Source organism: Anser anser (genome assembly GCF_964211835.1).
Source record: "Anser anser genome assembly, chromosome: 1".
NCBI classification, from domain to species: Eukaryota; Metazoa; Chordata; class Aves; order Anseriformes; family Anatidae; genus Anser; species Anser anser.
In genome coordinates, this window is record NC_139720.1 from 94,838,940 (window position 1) to 94,860,957 (window position 22,018).

General features: G+C 40.2%; 2 protein-coding genes across 4 annotated transcripts in view; one reads left to right on the top strand and one right to left on the bottom strand.

Moving 5' to 3' along the window:
* CMSS1 (cms1 ribosomal small subunit homolog) overlaps window positions 1-22,018 on the top strand; it is a 239,393-nt gene that overhangs the window by 85,883 nt on the left and 131,492 nt on the right. The gene's annotated exons all lie outside the window — the stretch shown is intronic.
* FILIP1L (filamin A interacting protein 1 like) overlaps window positions 1-22,018 on the bottom strand; it is a 205,311-nt gene that overhangs the window by 84,129 nt on the left and 99,164 nt on the right. The window contains exon 1 of one of the 2 annotated variants that reach the window (XM_083820332.1): window positions 321-20,267. In XM_083820332.1, coding sequence (XP_083676458.1) covers window positions 321-587 — 267 coding nt within the window. In that variant the 5' untranslated portion in view covers window positions 588-20,267. Of the gene's footprint in view, window positions 1-320; window positions 20,268-22,018 lie in introns of those variants that run through there. The other variant, XM_083820329.1, reaches the window with a different exon arrangement.

The following is a 22,018-nucleotide window of genomic DNA, read 5'->3' on the forward strand; positions in this document are numbered from 1 at the left end:
TACATGATCATTCACAATGGATCATGAGTGTTTCAGTGTGATAAAGACACGTTGTGAATAAATTTGCATGGAGGGGAGGTGTAAAGATATCTTTTTGTGCTTATAGCTGTTCTAATGTCTGGGTAATTTGTGCTTTTACATGCTTGGCAGTTTATATTTGTCCTCCTGTGGCAAGTTAGGTAGGGTGTTTCCTTAACAGGAGAGCAGCATATGTTTGCAGTAAAGTGAAGGGAAAGGGAAGGGAAAGGAAAGGAAAGGAAAGGAAAGGAAAGATGTCATCAGAATATTTTAACTTGGAAAACAAAGTAAGACAATGTCACCTGCAATTCACCCTCGAGGACACTAAGAAGAAATAGCAAGTCATCACGAGAGAGATCCTCTCTTTTCTTGAAAGAACTTTCTTTTTTCTCTGCCTTAGGGCTTCTTAGGATGGTGCTGGCTTGGGATGCATCGTCCTTCTCCTTCAGCCTTCCTTGCACATTTCCTTTCCCACTGTAACCTGTCTCTTCTTTGTGGTGGCCTTTTGGCCTTTGCTGGTACAGCTTTGGTCTGGTTGGGCTTTCTGCACTGTTACTTCTGGAACGCATGGTTTCTCTCTCTGTGAAGCTGAAGAAAGGTGGGGAAAAAAAGATAAATATTTTACCTATAAGAGAATATAAAACTATTAACCTAATTTATGGTAGGTATTACTCCCCCCAGACTGGTAGCTTTCCCTCCCGCGCAAGGCTCTTTGTCTTTTGAGAGGAGCTGACAACCTTGCTTGAACCAACAGGACTGGACTGTGATCCTTAGTGAATGCAGATCTGTAGTGGAGCAAGTCTTAACTGATCCTGTGCACCTAGAATAATCCCGTCCTTAATACTTGCACAGGCTGCAACTTCAGCAGCAGTACTGTACACACCACTGCAGACCAAATTTCCCATTTGGGAGCGGGAAAATTCTACTTTGGTGCTAAACTATGAGGGTTCATACAGGTGTTTGTACCTAGCCAAGGGTTTGTACCCAGCCCAGCTTGGCCCCTTTGAAGTGCCACTGTTAAATAAATACACTGTAATGCCTTTACAGATAAATGACTAACGCTCTATAAATATTGATTAACCTCAGGAACTCTGTTTTGCTTGTTGCCGCTAAGATTAAGGTATGAATGGATTATAGTCTACCTCTGCAGGAAGATTGTGGTGTGGTCATGGATACAGTCTGGCAGGCAAAAGACCAAGCATGTGATTGAAAGGTGAAATCACACACATTCCAGATACAAACAAGGCACTTTTTTTTTTCATATTAAAGCGTGAGGCTAATTGCTGGAAGTCCTATTGTGGAAAGCAGATTGGGCATTTCTTTGGAAAAGAACAAGGAAAGAAAGGATTGAGCTCAATGGCAGCTGTTTGACTTGAAGCAGTGATTTTCTCCAGAGAATTGTTCTGACCTGTGGTAGGCAGGAAATGATTGTGCTGCTTTTTGGCCTCCCAAATCTGTGGCCAAGAAAGTTCTTCTAGAGCTCCCCCTTCAGCCAGGTTCTGAATGTAAATCTTAAACTCTGTGACTGCACTCTTTATCCATGGTCATTTTCCACTGAATGTTACAAATACTTTCCTTTGGAAAAATGGAGAAGAGGGTAGAAGCTTTAGGTTTGATATGAATGGTGATTGGGAGTGGAGAAAAAAATATCAAAAGCATTACAGGAAAAGCAAGTGAAATTTCCTGTAATGCTGAAGGAAATCTCTTCTAGTCTAGTCTGAAGCACTCCTAATAGCTTGTCTTTCATAACAGAACTTGTTTCTCTCAGTCTCCCAAAACCAAGGCATGTCAGACTTGCGGGGCAGAGTGCGCTGGGATACCTGTTTTGGGAGGCTGTGCTTCAACAACCTCATGTTAGGATGGAACTTGTTAGGGTGCATGTAGGAAACTGGGAGCTGTTTATAGCAGGCAGGCAGTGATGGGGCCTGATAGTAATTAGTTTAAAATGGTGCTCATCCTGTCCAATTATGATCCTTGGCTCCAGGAAACTACAAAGACTTGCCAGAAAACTTGATATATTTCCTGAAGGATACACCTGTTCAAGTCTTAATGTTTGCAATCTGCATACATCTATATGACTAGTTCCAACATTAAGTAGTTTGATGCCATTGCAGAAATGGTCACTGCATCTGTCTCTAAAACTGCTGTTCAGCCAAAACCCCTTGGTGTTGATGGCTGGCAGAAAACACAGAATTATCTTTGGAATTGTCTCATAAATTACAGCATCTGTACATCTGACATGGTGGGTGAAGTGAAGGTCTTTTCTTCCTTGAAGGTCTTTTCCAACCTAAATGATTCTATGACTCTTAAGTGGCACTAAGAGTTGTTGTTTAGTGATAGCACTTGGTGAGTAGGTCAGGTTGATGGTTGTACTTGATGATCTTGAAGGTCTTTTCCAACCTGAACAATTCTACGATTTTATCGTTTAGGTTACTGTCACTTCTTTCATTGTGGTCTGCTTATTTGGCTTATTCACTTTTTGCATCTTGCTTACAGAATATTACTACTTTGGAACAAAAGTAGTTTCAGCATAAAATGTGAATGTCTGCTTGGCTTTCACTTGTGGGTTAATGGCTAGCAATTGTAAGTTCGGTTGCAGGAGTGTGAATTAGATAACCTGAAGTCACTTGAGCTTGTCCAGGAGCTTGTTTCCTTTGATGCCACAAGCGTAGGATCCAGTGAAATGCACAAGTAGTCCAAGAAGTTCTTCCATTTCTCCCCTCGTGTGCCAGGTGCACAGCAGGCTCAATTGGACATAAAGCTGCTGTCAGGCTCATGACAAGTATCAACATGACATTTCTTGCTGAAGGGAAGTGGAACAGGTGCATAACAAAGAGGTTTGTACCTTTTCAAGTCTTTTTCCAGTTGGCTGCACCTGGAAGCAGGATCCTGAACTTGAAAGGGCACTAGTCTCAGCAGTCCTGACAAGATGGATGCCTGCCCCCTGTTTTTCTCTTACATTATACATGTGCTCTTGGCTTCAAAGCTGCGTGCCATGCACAGTTTTCACAGCTGAGGAGTGCTAGCAGTGACTTTCTTTGAGCCTGTCGTGCTGGCTCCTTGATCAGGTAGATCAGTCTTTATTGCCCTGACAAAAGGCCCTCGGTGCCTGAGAAGGCCAGCTGGCCTGCCGAGAAGGTCACCCTCCGGTGGAGACGGTGCCTTTGCAAAATCTCCAAGTGGATTTTTCTTTTCTTGTAGAGCAGTCATTACCTGCACTCCACTTGTGTTCTGTTCTGGCCTTTCTGAATGCCGGTGTCTACTACTAAACCTGCTGATGCAAATATTTATCAGATTTAACAGTTAACATGAATGATTTAAGATTGGAGTGGCCTACTAAAACGTATGGCTAAAAGCATACTAAGTGTATGCATACTAAGTGTATGCTTTAAGCACTTTTTAATTTGTTATTTGAATGTACCTGACAAAAGAGACACAAACACTCTGGTATTAGTGGGCTGCCTTATAGCATGCTATTTCTCTGATTTATTTGAGCTTTCTTACTGCCTGTACATTGACTGGCATTCTTATTCTCTGTAGTGTTGTCTGTTTGCCTAATGATGTTAGTACTGATAAGGTGGTCACAGGATGTAGAAATGACAGATTTGGAGGAAGGTGGAATATTTCTTATTTGCTCAATTGATATTTAATATCAGTTTGAATTAATGCTTGATGTAAAAGAGACAAGAAGTCAAATACCCATCCTTTTTCAGTTCTGAATTAGAAGCTGTCGTACTTAAAGCTGTCTGCATGTTACCTGATGCTAATGCAATTTTCTGCACGTGAAATCTGTAGCATCATGTACACTGCATAAACACGCACATAGAAGAGCCACGTGAGGTGAGAACTAGGGCTTTTTTTGAGGAAAGACACAAGAGTAGTCATCTTATCATCATGCATTAATTTGCATCTTGGTCATAAGCAAAGAAAATCGTTTCAGAACAATAGGCTCTCAGTCCTTGTGCTTTATCAATTTAAGCAGTTCTTTTTCTGCTATGCTACTTTCATTTTCCTATAAAAGAAAGGAAGTTAAGTACTTTACAGTAAGCTGATAAGAAGATGCGTTTGCTAAACAGCTTTAATAAATAAATTTACTGGTCAGTCTTTTCTGTGTCTTTGTCTAAAGCTTATTTTAGTTTGAGTGAGCGGGAGTATTTTTCGTAGTGATTTTGAGTCTGTTTTTCTTTTCTTTTTTCTTTTAAATATCGGGTGGACATGCTATGCTGTTAACCAAGCTTACGATAAAGGGGGCTACAGTGATTAGGTACATCGGGCCATCAGTACCACACTAATGCTAGGCCTGGGATACCAAAGCTGTGTTGCTACTGGTGTAAGTGGCATAGCACAGACAACCAGCTTAGATGGAAGGGGATCAGGATCTCTTCATTACTAATGTTTGTCTTGCTTGATGAGCCTTGATAAGGCAGTTAATATTTGGTTTTTCATGTAGGTTTTGGAAGTTTTGTCTCAGCATCCTGAGTTCTTCAAGAAAACCTGTCAGCCCCCATAGATACAGCGCTGTCTAAGGGACTAACCCTCAAAGTGCTTCTGACAGTTTGGACAGATTATTGGCTGCTGCCTGCTGCCCTGGCACCAAGGAAGAGGGATGATCACTTATAGTCCAGAGAATGCTGGTTTTCTGTAATGTTATTAAGCCCTTAAGTGGCCCTAATATATCATTCAAGGTAGAAGCAGTGTCATTTGAAATTTTCTGGCTGTGTGTTTTGGTATCTTGGGTTGTTTTCTACTTTGAACATTTCTTTCGATGTGCTTGAAGGTTAATGAAGAGAAACTTTTTTTTTTTTTTCCTGCAAGGTGAAAATGTTAATAGGGTCATAAAAGTTGTGGCTATCAGTTATAAACCAGAAAAGTGTCTCATCCCTCCTGAGCTCAGGCTTTCGAGATCAGCTTAGAGAGCAGAAAATTTCCCTTTTTGCCAATTTGCGTGTCAGTCAGTTTTCACTATAAATTACATATTGATGGGGTCTGCATACAGGAAAGGTAGCTTACAAAAAAGGGATAAGGAATTGTCCCTTTTTGTAATAGCATTTGTGTAGTTCATGAACAGAATTTCTGTGGTTTCTCCTGGAGTATGGACTGTGGCATTTTGCGGCAAACTTCTGTAGAGGAGCTAATTTAAGACCTGTTTCTTTGTACCACCAAGACGGATGGCAATGTAAGATACCTTTAGAAAAAAGTCAATAACTGCTAAGAAGGAAGAAAGCAGGTTAGAAGATATGGTGGAGCCTGCATGCCTTGCACCTATGATCTGGATCGATTGATATACAGCAGGGGTTTTTGCTACATGACCAGAAGAAACAAGGATACTTATCAGCATTTGTATATGATGGGAGAATGATCTGGTTGTTTCAAAATAAAAGAAGATTGAAAGGGACCACCCCAATCTCAGAGTCACATCACAAACAAGCATGCAGTGGGTATTTAATTCAGGTGAGTCCCTGGACTGGACCACAGAACTGTGCTTGTACTCTGTGCGCCATAGGACACTGTCTAACAAACAAAGCTTTTAGCTGTGGTTTTTGACCTTTACTGTCTGTAAGTGTGCTAATGGAAGCATAAGGTCTGTGTTCTGCAGTACTGTGTTTTGAGTCATGCTATGAGGTGTCTGTTTTACTGAAGATTTTACAGCAGTATCGTGATTGAAGTTGCAAGATGATGACTCTGAGGCTTGCCAGATTCAGTGCAGCTTGGTAGACTGTTCCCAGTTTTAAAATGGAGCAAGGGTGGCTTACGTTAATATGTGCTGGTAAATCAAATTATTGCAAGTAACATACTCAACAAAGTTTGTATCTATTCTTAGTGTTCATGTTTTTGTTCTTTTTATAGTTTGTTTCTTGTTCTGTTTTCTGAAGAGCTTTGTGCATATAAAGGAGACATTTTCTTTTCCTCAGCGATGAGCAAGTAATCTGAGGGATCAAAATATACTTTCCTGAAGAGCCAGATGAATGAATGACCAAATGTTTCTATGATGTTAACTTGGTCTCCACCCTCTCAATCATATTCTGAAGGAGATGAAACTGCATTTGTCTCTTTGGCAGCAGTGAACAAGCAGGTGGTTCAGAAATCCCTGCACTTTTGTGGGAAAGACTGAAATATCCTTCAGAGATGACTTCACCACAGACACCGTAGGGTTTTAAGAGGCATCCATTATTTTTCCATCTATTTTTCCCTTTAGTATTTTCTCTTTAGTTAGTGATTGACTTATGAGCTAAGAAAATCCCTCACAGGACCAAATCTTCTCTTAATCCCAGGGTAAGGATCCTGAATGGTTGAGAACTTGATGTTTCTTCCAAAAATCCGTGACTAAGTAAGGAATTATGTCTTTCTGTTTTTAAACATCTCTTAAAGGGATATGACAATGCTTTTGATTTGCTGAAATACATAGACCCCCTACCAGCAGGCTGACCTTCAGATGAAGTTGAGATGCTATTGCTCAGTATGCCAATGTAATGGGAGAGCACAAAAGCACATGTTCTGTTTTGGAAAGAGGCATGGAGACGTCTGTCCATCACTGTGAGTGTGCTTTTGGTCAAGAAAAGGGTGCTCTCACCTTAGTTACTACAGGGCTACAGGGCATTTCTTCCATTCCAATGCAGAACAGCTGCTGTGAAGCATCGTGTTCAGCTTGGTGCCTCACATACCTGCCTACGGAGAAATTAATCTATTGTCCTTGTTCTTTTGCTGTCTTGTGTGGCTGTGTGCCCGGTAGGTAGTGTGGAGGCACAGGATGGGGATTTTGGCAAGCATCCACATCCTGCCCTCTGCCAGAGAAAGCAGCAGGTTTGTCGTGTTCTTTTTCTGTAGTCCTGTTGTGGCCTGTGGGCCAGCAACTGAGCCATGCTGAACAACAGGAAGAGATGAAAACATTGTCTTATGAATTAGAATCCCAGGATCTGGCCACCTCTTGGGACCACTGAGCCTTTTCTTGAACTGATGCATTCTGACAGAATGTGTTTCTCAGTTGTTAGGACTTTCAGCCTTCCCAAGTGGAGAATGCTGTGCTTTCTGGTACTTTGGCACCACTTCCAAAAATACAGCCCTTCCTTTTGGGCAGGCTGCTTCAGCATTTTCCTTGAAAACCATTTACAGTGGCATCTGTCCAGAAGCACGTTCTGTTATACCATGGCTGATTATCTCATCGTGCTGTGCTCTTACCCACAGTAGACTCTTGTGCTGTTCTGGTACATAGGCTGGGCAATAGATGAGAAGAGACTTCTTTCCTTGAGTTAGTTCTTCACCCAGAGACTCTGGACTAAGTGTCCATCTTGGCATGGAAACTGCAAAATTAAACTGTTTATCTGGGAAAACTGGTGCAGGAGTGCTTACCTACTTAGCCTGATACATCCATTGGCATGTGGTCACACGCAGTCATGTGAAAGCAAGATAGAACAGATGAGAAGTCTGTTTCACTGTCTTGGGTTCTTTTCAAATCTTGGTCTTTGAAGACCTCAGGAGTCCTGCAAGAACAATGCTGTCATTGTTCAGAAGAGGAATTACTTGGATGGGAGGAAAATCTGGATTCAACAGAGGATGTAAACACTCCTAGACAGGAAAACTGCATGGGTGAGAGTTAGATGTCATTTTTGTGGTGGTCATGGTTTGTGCTCTTCTGCCCGTGAGTCAGGTTTCTTGTCCCCTGGAGACAGGCAGACTGTTCTTATGCAATGTGATGCCTTTTGGAGCGTATTAGAGAATTGTCGTGTTACTCTGCTGATGGTGAAGGTGTTGTGAAACTTCCACCATCTGCTGTCTCCTCCTTCCCACTCCACTGCTGTAGCATTTTGCACATATGTAATGACTGTGGTTAGCGAATGTTTTCCAAAGTCCGTTCTGTGTATGAGATCTGTACAGTCTTACAGTCTTCTTCAGAAGGGTTGTAAGTTTGGGAAGTTTTTACTGGGTCCTTTGGAAGAGCCTATCTATGTCAGTTGTCTGTCATTTTAGTATTGGTGTGTGATCTTGGAATTCAGGTTTTCCAGGTTGTATTTACAACGGTGAAAATTCCCAGGGTAACTTGAGCTTCTTGCTAAGTTATACAGAGCTATGTTTCCTACTGTTCTAACAGGAAAGAGCTGTTAAGTCTTTACACCCCTTCCGCCACTCATGGACGTAGTGCCTGGAAGAAGAGAGAAGAGCCTGTACCATGTGGCCAGTTGCTGGTTTCGTGAGTCTGGGCTCAAGTCAAGCCATTCCTTTACGTTAACCAATCTCAGCCCATCTGCTGCTGAGTCTCAGGTGGTATTTGCCCACAGGTTTGTGTTCAGACTGTGGCAATTTAAAGTCCTGTTCACAGTGCTGTGCATGATAGCAAAAGCTGCTTGTCTGGAATGAACTTGACGTTTTCATACTAGGGAAATATGGTTAGGAATTAGTATACTCCAACTGAGAGATGACAAACCTTTCTATGCATGAGATGAGTTGCTCTAAACAGAGTTCTTCAGAAGGTTTGTAAATGCAAGGTGTCTGGGCACCTGTCCTCATCTTTATGGTAGTCTGTAAGAATATCAAGAGTTTGGGCTCACTGTTGTATCACATAAAACTTCTTTGACAAGACTGGGTAGCTGCTCCGAAGTCAGGAAGACCTTCCATAAAGGTTCCAGTTCAGAAATCAGTGCTTTGAGAAAGTTTCTGACATAGGCTGAATTTCCATTGTCTTGGGTAATACCTTGGAACAACTTCTGAATGTAGCTAATAGGCAAAAATAGTCACATTGCTTTCTCCTCTTGCTAAACCTTTCATCTCTCTCTTCCACAGGCTCTTTGTGAATACAGCTCTCTTAGTTTGTGCTCCAACGTTTTGATAAGTTGATGGTAGTCTTAGAAAACCACAGCGTATGTATCATGTATACATACCCAGTTTATATAGTAAGTAGGTTAGTAGATTTGTTAGACGTGATTTATCTTCTCAGTGAGGTGCTACACACGCCACAAGAGAACAGTGCAGAATGTGGATTTTGGTTTTAGTGGGAGGATGACTCTGGAGTTGTATGTGCACCCTATCTTGAACATGCTGCTGCAGTGAGACAGCATTATAGGATAATCCCATGTTTTCATGGGTTCAAAAGTCTGAGGAGGAATAAAAATTAAAAGTAAAATAGCTGGAATTTCTTTAACTTTCTGCTTCTGGGAATTGATGGTTGAGGGGAATTTTATGCAATGACACTGAAGTGTTTCTGAAAGATTAACATGGGGGACTTTCTGTTAGTTTCAATTTTATTTTTTTTTCTTTGTAAAATAAAATGTTTAACACTTTTTAGTTAGACCCTGAAAATGGAATCTATATGAGGATTAGTGCAAGAGAGATTTTTGGTGCATGCAACAAAATGTTACTATAACATCAGGTTCAAAGTGTTTGACATGGCAAATTGCACAATGCCGTATTATCTGTTTGTCAATTAAAAATGTGAATCTTGCAAATATCTGTTTTGACAGTTTTATTAATGTAGTACACTGAAATAAAATTCATCTGTTCCAATTTTAACTAAATGAATTTGCTTTCCAAGCATAGAATTTCCTTGCTTTTTATGAACATAGAAAACAGTTAACATTATTTAATACAGTGATTATGGCTTAATATTTAATATTCAGCTGCTGTAATTTTGGCTCCAGTGTATAATTATTCTGTAATTACAGCATTAGCCAAAGTGAAAATTGGAAATAGTGCTACATGAAAAGAAAATGTTCCTATCTTAGCTATTATTTATCTATTTCATCCTTTTTCCTGCATATCCTGAAATTAACTGGACTGTAGATAGTTACATAGCAAGAAAATTCAGCTCCAATTTAGCTTAAGTACTGCAGTATACATAACAAAGTAGATTTTAAAAAGAGGGGAGGGGGGAGGAAAGGGAACAAAGAAAGAATGAAGAAAGTAAAGAGAGAAGTATTAACGGAGCTGTTTTCTATAGATCTGTATCATAGGTTATCTGTGTACCCTTAGTGTTAATAGACCCGCTTCCCTCTTCTTTCCCTTTACTTTTCTCCCAGTTCCCCATCTTCTCTGGGGCCAGCCACCAGAACAACACCATGTTCCTGCTGCATCCTCAGCCCTCTCCTCTCTGCCGTTTGCAAATTTGCAGCTCTCCAAGCTCCCAGGAGATCACCAAGGTGAAGGCAGCAGCTACTGTGGCTGAGGCTGAACCCCACATTTCAATTTTTCCTCAGTGGCAGTCTCTTGTCTCTTTCTGCAGGCCCCAGTTTTCCTGAATTTGAAGAAGCATCATTCATTATCTTTCAGACCTCCTGCTGTTGCTCTGTGGCTTGGTTGGAATTGGTGGTGGTTGAGAAGGGACTCCTGGATAGACCAAGTGCGTGGCCCCATTGCCACAGAGAAACAATATCTATGGCTCTGGTTTTTGCTTTCCCCATTCCTGCTAGATGTTTACTAAATGAAATTCTTGCATTTCTGATTTTTGCAGTTAACTTCCCCTGCACATAATCACATGTGTGTACAAATACGACTTCAGTGGCCAGTATAGCTTCTATAATATGGTCCTTCCTTTCTCTGGAAAGAAGTGCTTGTGACAAAACATGTTCTTGTGTGCCCTAAATGTGCTGGTAGTGTGGTGTAAAGTCATTTTAAAAGCAGCCTATAATCACAACTCTCCAAACAGAGCCTAATTGAAGAAATACAGTGTAATGGTATAGTGTAATGGTATTATTAGCTATAATAGCTGTGGGCAACAGAGGAGGAATAAACTAATGGTATTTCTTGTATTTCAGTTCGTGTTCGTGTGTTCGTTTACATACACATTTAACATTTTAAAGAATTTGTGTACTTGGTGTATGTCTGTAATTCTCTCTATGCTTGGTGCTTGTGGCAAACACAGAATAAGCTGTCATTATAAGCGAAAAAGCAGTAAACAGAGCTAAACTACTTTGCACATATTATCAAGGATAGAAGAAAAAGTTGGCATAAGCAGCAATTATCTAGTGTGTATCATCTAGCGTAAGTTAACTTGTTACCCCTTAGTAACTGGTTCAGGTATCCAAGAGCCAAACTTGGCCTCATGGCCATCTCCGTTTCCGTTTTACTCATTTTTGATCTGCTTGGTGTTGCATGGAGCGCCATACATCCCTGAGTTGTTAAATAGGCAGCAAAGACTGCAGTGAGGACTACCAGAATAAAAATGTTTACCTTCAAAGTGACTGTATATTAATTTTCTTCAAGGGTGTTTCTGACAAGCATAGCTTTGTTGAGACAGTTCTTTGTGTGGGAGTGTTCTCCTCAGCGTTGCTTTTCTCTACACATGGAAATAAACCACAGACTTTTAAATATCCTGAGAAAAGTTCCTTCAAAGAAAGATCAAAAGTCTTTACTAATGTCTGAGGAAGCTGCATGGCTGCCTCTCTTGTGAACTCATGTCTATGGAGAGCTGGGTGAGACAATCAGAATCATTCTTCCATTGACTTGATCATTTGCAACCTTCTCTGAGAGCAGAAGGCTTTTTTGGAGAGGGACAAGGCGGGGAAATCTACAGATGTGCCCCCTAAATTTACCAAGACATGAATAAAACAACTTTTCAAAAAACAAACTGTTGTTTTTCCCATTGTATTGTGTGGGATGACCTAGTTCAAATAGTTGTCTTTGGCACAACATGTTCAAGAGTTCTGTATAAGAAATAATTGATTGACGTTTTTAATACAGTTTTATCTGCTTTTGTGGCTGCTGAAATTAAGTGAAATGTCCAGATATGGCTTTCAAAGCTTCACTGAAACTGTGTCTTTGATTATTTTTGCTTTTGTTTTGCATTCAGTTTGGTTTGTCCAAGATTCTCGTCATCTATTTTTGCTTCTAAGCAACACAGAACATATATTAGCCAAACTCTGAAAGTTTGTGAACTTCTCCCTAATCTGGAATTCCCTGCCTCTAGACAGCTTTCAGGAAAACTGACACATTTCTGTTCTTCCCAAGCCATAGTTTTTCTCCTGTTTTTTTTCTTCATGCCTGCTTGCCTTCATGAGCTGCATCTTTTCTGCTTCAGACAATGGTTTGTGTGCTGTCTGGTAGTGGAAAGCATTTAAATCAGAGAAGCTGTTTAGAATAGCATTTCACTTATTCCAAATAGAGATTTTACTGGTTTGTCGTGCTGGCACGAAGCATCTATGAACAATACTAGGTAGAATTTCAGGCTTGTATCTAAACTTAGGATTTCCAAGTTGTTGGTTTGGGTTGTGTGGGTTTGTGTGTGTTTATTTTTGTTTGTTTGTTTAACTAAGCTTCTTGATGAGTTCCCTGTCAGTGACTATATTCCGCTGCTATCTAGAAATCAGGCAGTAACCTTTAATTGGTTTATCTGAGAAATTAAGTCACTCAAGTTTCCTTTGCCGGGATTATAAATTATTCTTTTAGCTGCAGGCTGAATTTTCTGTATATATACTGAAGTTCAGGTCTTTATTATGTTCTGTGATTTGGTACTTTGCATTCTTATAGTTGAAGAAATACTGAGTTTTTCTTCGTATTCTGTAATACAAAAACAGTGTGATTCCATTTTTTTCTCATTAATGACAATAAATAAGCATGTGACAGCAGGCTAACATTTCTTTCTGAATCAGATAATCTTTAGCTGTGCAAGAAATCTGCTCTGCCATTTTGCTCTTCCAACTGCAACGAAAAAACTGCAGCACACTAACGGCAGTGGAAGATTGCTTACTCCATGCCTCACACCCACATTCTCCATATTTAATATCCAAATGAAAAATTTGGATAAATTAGGTAAATACCCTAATTTATCCTTTCCCAGGAGTTTAATGGAAATGACATCTCTCTCACATCTGCAGTCCTCTCCCTGTAACCTTTCTCTGAAAATCAGAAGTTGTTTCCTCTGGAAGAGAGGTTTTAGGTTTTGAGTTCTGGTGGAAGAAGGAATACTAGTGAATGACATGAGTTCGCTTCTCACCTCGGGACCAGGAGCACAGACAGACAGTGCCCTGTATCCCCATCATCCTGTCCCACCACTGCTGCCATCGTGCTGTTTCTGAGATTTGTTAGACGTGCTAGTAGAGGCATCTGTATCTCAACACAGGACAACACTATCCAGCTCTTCACCATTGTAATGCTAAATTCTGCTGTCTTTTATCTGTTCTTTTGCACTGCTAAATGCTATTTCAGTTGATTTAAAAACAATGCTGAAACAATGAAGCCACCAGATAGCATCATGTTTTGTTCCTTCCAGCTTATGGAATGATTTAATACATGAATTTTCAAAAACATATCTGAGTTGATGTGTCTTGGTTGACTTAGCAAGTCAGCTGAACTTAAAATGCATCCTTTTTATCCCATTGAAGACAGTGAACTTCCTTATCATGACTACCTGAGTACGACCATGACTCACATTGTGTTGGAGGATTTGGACAGTTGTGGTTGCATGATTTTTGGGAGAGCAATGTACTGTAGCTCCCAGAAAGTTGTGAGAATGCTTGCATTTAGTGGAAGTAGAAGTCATTGGTGTGTTGATCTTTTGAGTCAAAATATCTTTTTATAACAGGAATTTTGATTTGTGCTTCTTGATGTTTTGGATGCTTTTACTTTCTTTGGCTTTTACCGTTCTTTTGTTCTTATTTATTGTGATCCTACCTGCTGATTTTGTGGCAGCATTTTTTTTTAATTAACGTTTCCCTCTACATAACGGAACACAAAGGAAATGCGAGCTTCCAGGTAGAGATTCTCAAGTCAGCTTTGTAGTTGAGTTTTAGTTTTTGAAGAATTTGTTTCATTGAGTTTGATATTGCCTTAAGTAAGCCAAAGTAAAATCATGACTTTGAGTGATGGCTTATATATTTTTTTTATATTCTTAATATTGGTGACTGTATGCATTTGCCAGGAAAAAGTGAAAAGCACAGAGTTTGAAAAGTAACTGTACACAGTGAAATTAATTTTTGTATGTGTTCAGATTACAGGTTTTACTAGCCATGACATTCATTATTATTTATTGTAATGGCTCACGGTTTTGGACATTCAGCTCCCATAGGAATATGCCCCACTCTGATGACGCAACCTTGGAAAATGCAATAAAAATGCACTGGAAACCGCAGCTTTCTAATAGGAAGTTTCTTAAAAGTAGTAAACTTAAATTGCCTCCTCATAGAAAAAAAGGAAGTGGAATGGAGTTTGGTAAGTGAGGTAGATGTACGTACCTCCTGTGTGTCCCTAACTACTTCTTTCTTTTCCCCCTTCCCTCCACCCTTGTTTGAAATTTTGTCTTGAGGCCATCATCTGTGCTTCGGCATGGGGCAGATGGAGAAAACTCATATATTCCTTTCATGGCTACATAAGGACCCCACAATTTTGCTACATGAGCTTCATACTCCAAAGGAGAATGTTCTTGATTAGTGGCCACAGCTGGGCCTTCCCCCTGGTTTTGATTACACTGGAGCTGAGCCCTCTGGGGAGGGGGAAAGGACAGGGCACGCTTGAGAGATGTTGTAGAGCACATACTGGCCGTTGTTCCTTCCTTTGTTTTTCCATTTGTTCAAATAAAATATGGCTGTGGCCGGTTTCTGGCCCAGTGGCCAATGGGAGATGAGGAAAGGGGTTCCTCAGACGTGAAGGGATGTGTGCATGTGGGCATTTTACAAGGTTGTGGCGTTTGGGGGATGAGGGGATTCTGAGGTATGGGTGCCTTCTCCTGCGCATTCCTCTAAAGGCCATTTTGAAAAGCCCCACTGAAAATACCTGTGTATCTTTTTGGAAGTATGGTAATCAAAATCAGCATAAAAACAAAGTCTTGATATCCACATCTTGATGTAACCCAGCACCAGCTGTCATCTGCTGGGCTGGAGTTCTGTTCCCTACGTGCTGGTGCCAGAGGGGCTTGCAGAAAGCTCGCCTGCCTGTCTCTGGGGTGACCTGTGACAAACTGGGGTGGAAATGGATGGAGGCAAGGTAGGAAGCAAGGGCTGCAAAGAGGCCTTTCTGATGACGGTGTTCAGCATTGCAGGGATATTGGAAGGAACCTCTCCCTGAGCAGCGTGTATCATTAATGGGTTGAGCTACTAGCAAAGTCCCTCTGGAGTCGCTTGTTTTGGTCTCAGCAGCAGTCATGTTAAGTTCTTAGTGATATCTTCCTGGCAGCTGAGGACAGGTCTGCAGTTTTTTAGGTGTGTTAAGGAAGGCATGGGCAGGTGACTGTAAATATTTGCATTTACATGCAAGTCTTTCCTAGCGAAGCAATGAGTCATATCCTGCAGGCACAGAGGGCCTCCTAAGAGCTGCTGCTTAGTAAGACTTCACTGAAATTATTTTATCTGAAGCTAATATTTAGCTCCTGAGAGTGCCATGCCTCTTCTGCACATAAACAGAATGTTTGTTATATGTTAAGTCAGCAAATGAATGCCACTTCTGTAAGTACCTATGTACCACATCTGAATATATCCTCCTTAATCTGTATTCTAAAGGAATACATCTGTCTCCTGGACATAAGTGTAAAAAGACACCTCCTAGTTAAACTTCTAACTTGTAAGTTTGCTTGTGAATATTTGCTTAGCACTGAAAAAAAAGTAAAATCTAAGCAGCCTGAGTTGATTTCTGAATGGTTGTAAAGGAGTCATTTAAACACACAGCAGGTGTGTGAATTGTGATCATACATTCCCACACATTAATAGTATTTATATTCTTTCTCTAAGAGGATAATTTTTCTTAGCCCTCTATTCCAAACAGTTTTGTTTGGAGTGAACGAATAAGAATTTAAGAAGTGTTAACAATAGAGTGGATTTACTCTGATTAAAATATTACACTGAACAGCAAGTTGTGCCTGTATGTGCAAGCAATTCTGGCTGAAAAGTGATCACAGATCCTAAGGCTGCTCTGACACCAAAATGTTGCATTTTCTGCTCAAATAAATCCATGGAGTTGAAATAAAGAAAAGGCTTTTAAATGAAAGGCTAGAGAATCTGTCTTGTGTCATTTCATACCAAATAGCCAGCCAGCATCAGAGTGCACATGGTGAAATTCTGCAAGCTGCCCTCGTACAGGTTGGCCCGGTAAAGGCCATGGGACTGCGTGTTTAAGATTGGATCATGGAGGGGAGGAGGAAGGGTGTGTGTGAAGAAATGCATATATATGGTTAAAAAAAAAAAGTAGATTGTGGCTCATAACACTGGTATTAATAATGTTAGTAATACCATCTTATCATACACATTTATCTTAATTTTCTCAACTTACGTGAGCTTAGGACAAAGTATGTAGGTTTATCCTCAGAGCCTTTGCATGATGAGATTGTTTTTGTCATAATTTCAGTTTCTTGCAAATGAGGGCTGCAGACATGAAACTTGCCCAGCTATGTAAGATTGTTTATTTACTTACTCTTAGAATGTGTATGGCTCCAAGCAAATGCTTCAGTGTTAAATAGCAGTGCTTAAGCATCAGGATTTGTTTCAGGAAATTTAATTAAAATGGAATAGTTTAAAGTTGCTTTTCTACAAATAAGATGAAAGAAATGACTTTTACTGTCCATCAAGAGATTTAAGTAAAATCTTTAAGCTTTTTGGGGGGGTAAAATGAAAATAGCTTTTGGGAAATGCATGTTCTAGTTTTAGTGCTGTTTTATCAGTATATGAAGAATGGTGTGGGCATCTTATTAATGTCTTGTTAGAACCTAGACACAATTCTTAAATTCCTCTGAAAAAAAATGACAAGGGTGATTATTTCATTCAAAAACCTGGTCATCTTTACCTTACCACATCTGCATTTGGGATTTCAAAATGAAATTGTTGCTAAGAGGCTATTGCGGTGCATTGCATCTGACATTCTTGTGGTGTTCCTCATATATCCATTAAATCCACAGTATCCCAGCTGATGTCCTTTATGTTCTGTGATCAACAGGATTTGTCATAGACATGGAGTTTTAAGGATCTGGACTAGATATAATTCAATTTAGCAAGTTGAACTTGATCCTAAATGATTACTATTGTTCAGGGCCCGTAAAAATAGTTTGGAGGCTTAGTCAGAACTGCAGTAATAAATGTAGTGTGCAAGCTTTGAAAAAAAATATTAAGAACAGGATCCTGTGAAGTTATACAGGCCACCTGTGCAAGACGTAACCCTGTGGAGATTTAAGGCCGTCTTCCCAAGGGGCTTGTACAATACTTGTCAGAAATGGCTTTGTCAAATTTGCAGCTGCCTTGCACAGCGTGGATCCTGGTCATCTGCTCCCTGGCTTGGCAGGTACAACAGAGGCAGCGTTTTGGCCGTCGCCTCATGGCTGGAGTGGTGATGGTGGCCAGCCCTGCTCCAGGGGTTGTCCCCTGCGGGACGGGCAGCCTCGGCTGGCTCTGAGTCCACCAGTGCGTGCTGGAGCTTGGAGCATCACGGCACCTGCTGGCCTGGGGGAGCTGGGCTGCCCGGCAGGGAAGCAGAAGGATGAAGAGGTGGGAGAATCTGTCAGGAGAAGCCCTTGGTATAAAACACGTGTGACAGTTTTGCAAAAGCGGCCGCCAATATTGGCATTTCATCTTTGTTTTACAGAAGCTGTGTGTGAAGGTATTTCAGGATGAACTGGACAGAGTGTCTGGAAGTCTGTAAATTATGCTGAACTCTCAGATAAGGCTCCTATGTATTTACACATATAAATAAATAAATAAATATAGTCATATGAGCACTTACTCCCCTGTGAGAGAAAATTGCGAGGCCTGGGACCATGACACCTTGTAAAAAAGGTTCTTTGTCCAAAATCATAGATCTGATTTGACCTAGCACTGGTCAAAACCCAGAGAGCTTTAACAAAGAAATTAAGCCAAACCAGAAAACATTTTTATGCCTTTGTACAAGCATATTTTGGTGTTATGATTCCCTATTTCCATAAAATGTGAGGTAGCGCCAGATTACCTATGCTCTATCTGCTAGGACTACCAGACCGCGACTGTTGAAATGGGAAATAAAATGTAGACACAGCACCTGATTTACGACTCAGAAATCCTGAATGACACACACAAAGTAAATGGAAGTAATTATACTGTCGTAGCATGATAATCAGGGGACACTCAGTGATTGGATTTGACACAAATGTCAGTCACAAGATTAACGCAAAGTCATGTATTTCCTTGCACAGCACACAGATGAACTACAGGAGTCAGTGCCACGGGATATCACAAAGGCTGGAGGTGTTAGTCGATTCAGTAAGAAGATTCACGGAGGACCAGTTCAGTTGTGATTGCTTAGCAGGATGCTCTGGAGGCAGCTTAAATCACAGGCTAGGAGAAGGATTAGTGATGATGCTCCTGTTGTTCACCTTGCCCAAATATTTGCTCTCTGTCTGAAAGCTAGTTGAAGCTAGTTCAACCTCTGCCTTTTCTTATGCGTTTATTCTTTAGTACAGGAGAGACTCCAGGCTACTCTATCTCCAGTACCTTTTTAAAACTAAAAATACATTTTATTGCAATCTGCTAATTATTTACAGCAGGGAGTGAGGATAACTTTGCCCATGCAATGCTTTATATATCAGAAGTTACAGCTGTCGCAAGTCATTATTTCCATGAAAAATTGTGATTCATCTTTCCATGAGTCCTCAAGAGATCTCACAGTGGGAATGAAATTTTAGCTCATGTCACCATTCTGGAAGAAGAAAAACTTGAATTACATATGGAGACAGGGCATGATGTTTGTATACATATGTTTTCAGTTGAACAGGGTTGTCTTGAGGGACTTCTATTTGTCTCTGAAGTGTTTTGAGTCAATTTAGCATTTGTTCACTGATGGCATCAGTATGGCAGCTGTGGAGGAAGAAGGCTTGTGATAAGAAAGGTGTATTTCAGCTTAGCCTTTCAAATACGGCTCAGTCCTAGTCAGGGAAAACAACTTTTAATGTGACAGAATTCTGGTTATTTGTCCATGGTAAGGCTGCTACTGACGATGCTATTTCTGATGGTGTTTTAACTGACAAACGTATTTCTGCTGTATTACTTTTATCTGTCAGGTAGAAATTTGCCTTGCTTTCCTCTAATCACTTGTAAGAGTAGTCTCTTGAAGATGCTGCTTATGTTGGAAAGGCCTCTTGGGCAAGAGCTACCTACCCCAGCTCTGCCTTGTGCTTTACTGTAGGCCCATAAATTCTGGAAAAAGTTATTTAGAGAAGAAGATTTCGAGATCTAGTCCATAATAGATCCAATATATCACAAGTTACTTCGCGCTTTGCTTGTGTCCTTGTGTTGAATTTTTTGTTTTTATTTTTCGCCTTGGTTGTCATTTTAATATTCATTATACAAACTCAGCAGGGGAGTTGGAATGGAATTTGGAAATATCTGAAGTCCAAATGTCACAGTTTTATGAAGAGAATAAATATGTTTAATGAACAGCATCTGTATAAACTTGGGGTAACACTGTGCATATTTTGAAGTATTGTATTTCTTGTGAAGAGATGTCTTTTATGAGAATGGCAGTGTGAATGCTGAATCAAAAGACAGTGTTCTGGGAGGGCTTTGAAGCCCTACCATGATAGGACGCAATACGTGGACCTTCCTCTTAAGAAGTGTTTCTCCCCAAATAAGAGGTGCAGTATTTCTCCCAAATTTTAGTCTTTCGGGGTAAGGGAGTCAGCATCCTTAAAATTTTTCACAGCATAGGCCCAGTTAGTGAAGAGTCTTTTTACAGAGTGGAGAGTCATGAGCTTTGTGAAACCGCACAAGTGATGACAGTCAGAGGAGCACTGTGAGAATGTTTCCAATCGACTTTATCTTCTAGTGTTTCTTCCAGCACACCATGGCTTAGGCAATGCTTGTGGTAAGAGGCAATTAAATTGATGTAAAGACCAGGTTGATTTGACATGTTTTTTAACCAAGTGTTTATTAGTTGAAATAATCTTGGGCGTTTTTTGGCATAATTTATGTTTGAGTCGGAACTTGACTCATTCTCAGAAGCCTGTGTGTATTTGAGCACGTTAAGCTGACATTACCAAGTGGAACTGTGGGAGGCTTTCGGCTTATGTTTATGGAGTATGAACTGAAGCTCCTACCTTGCTGCCTCCAGAGCCACAAAAATGTTAATAGAAATCAGAGATGCAAGAAAAAAATGTATTCCGTATAGCCTGTCAACTTGCCAGTACTGGCTTTTTCCTTGGGTTACTTTCCACTCTTTTGTTCCATCCAGTTTTAGGTATCACAAGGGATGCAACTTCCTCCACATTACTTTGGAAATTATTTTGCAGTCCTAGTAAGTCTCTGTGAAGCATTTCCCTCAATGCTTCATTTATATTTCCTGGTCCTTAGATTTTCATAACAGACCCTGCACCAAACTGTCAGGGGTTGCCTTCCTGTTAGCTTTGGCAAAATGATGCATGCTTCGTTCTTGCTGCTCTCTCTGGTTTTGTTTAACTGAGTGAAACAGTGAAAATTTACGTGCCTCAAATTACAAATCTTTTAAGGCAGGTATTGAGATTCTCTCTGCAGAATGGTGCTGTGAACATTTTAAACTAACCTGCATGATTAAGTGAAGTAGCAGTAGCTGCTAGTATATCTTTTACTGTACTTTCTTTCTTGGGTTTCCTGCACAAAACATCTTTGCTTTGTGTCTCTAACATCTTCCAAGGCCATTTCCTTTATTTCTCTCTCCATGGCCACTCTCCCCTTTCCTTTAATGCTGAGGTACTTATTCATAAACCTCACAATAGCCCCATGAAAAGGCCCATTATAACCCACAGATTTTTTTCAGACACTTAAAGTTAGATTAAGATGAAGTCTCTGATTCATTGCTATGTAAAAGCTAAAATTAATCATTTAAACTGCTTGTAAGATTGGACAATTTTTCCCCACTTCATCAAAGATAATTTGTCCCTGAAGAATGTGTTGTATGCATCTTAACAGGTAGGTGCCAATGTGAGTACAGAACAAAAGACAAAATTGATCTGAGCTGCTGTTGGAGCCTGCAGGAGTACGGTAGCCTTTGCAATTGTTTCAAAACCCAAAATGTTTCTGGTCTGTTATTATTGAATTAGTCTTCTTTATTTCATATACACACATATATATATACACACTTCATACATATATATATGTATTTTCTCTAATCAGTATAGCTATGAGGAAAAAAAGGGAATGAGAGTAACAGAAAAACAAACGTAAACAACAGTATATGTGTTTTCATTTTGGGCTTTTGGAAATTACGTATTTTCTTGATTCCTAAGATTTAGTAAGTCTTGTTTGCCCTCTAAAGTGGGGTGTACGCTAATAAAAACCACAAGGTATTGGCTTTGTGGGGAGATTCCTATGCTGAGACAACACAGATAGAATTACCAGTAAAGGTATAATTCTCAAAAGTTTTTAGGTTTCTGGAGTGAGAAAGGCAGGAAGGTTTTGACCTTTGCATGAGGTATCTGAAATAGTTGCTTCCTAAATTAATTTTTAATACCTGTTCAGAGGTCTGGGCAAGAAGGCGACATCTGACAACTTAAAATTTCTGGACAGGAGCTGTTGGAATCTTGTGCTCTCTGAGTCCTGATACTTGTGGGCTCTTCAAGCTTGCCTGCAGGTCTTACTCCTTCATCATCTCATTTGCAAAAATAAATCACCCTCAGCTTAAAGGAAAACGGAGTGTAAAAGTCTGAAAATGGACAATTTTGTCAATTTACCTAGAGACAGTATTTTTTGCCTGGTTCTTAGCTGAGCTTTCTCGACTCGTGCACCTTCTTGTGGCAGAGGTACTGAATGAGGTCAGATGCCAGCAATGGCTGAATACAGGGTTCCTTCTTTTTTTTTTTCTTTCCACAAAGCTTATCTGTTTTTTGACAGATTTTTTTTTTCCCTGTATGTAACAATATTGACCTAAAATGTATCTAATAAGTAATTTGCAAATCCTTTGTTGGGATCAGCAGCTTTGCCTTATTCAAGTCTGTCTGCCTCTTCCCTGCACAAAATAATGTATTTTAGAATCTAAAAAAAAGCCAAAACCAACAAAAATACACACCATTCCTATAAATATGTTGCAATGTAATAATTATCAGCTTAAATGAAATATGCCTTCGCCATCTTGCTAATTGTCCATTGCCCCATAGGCC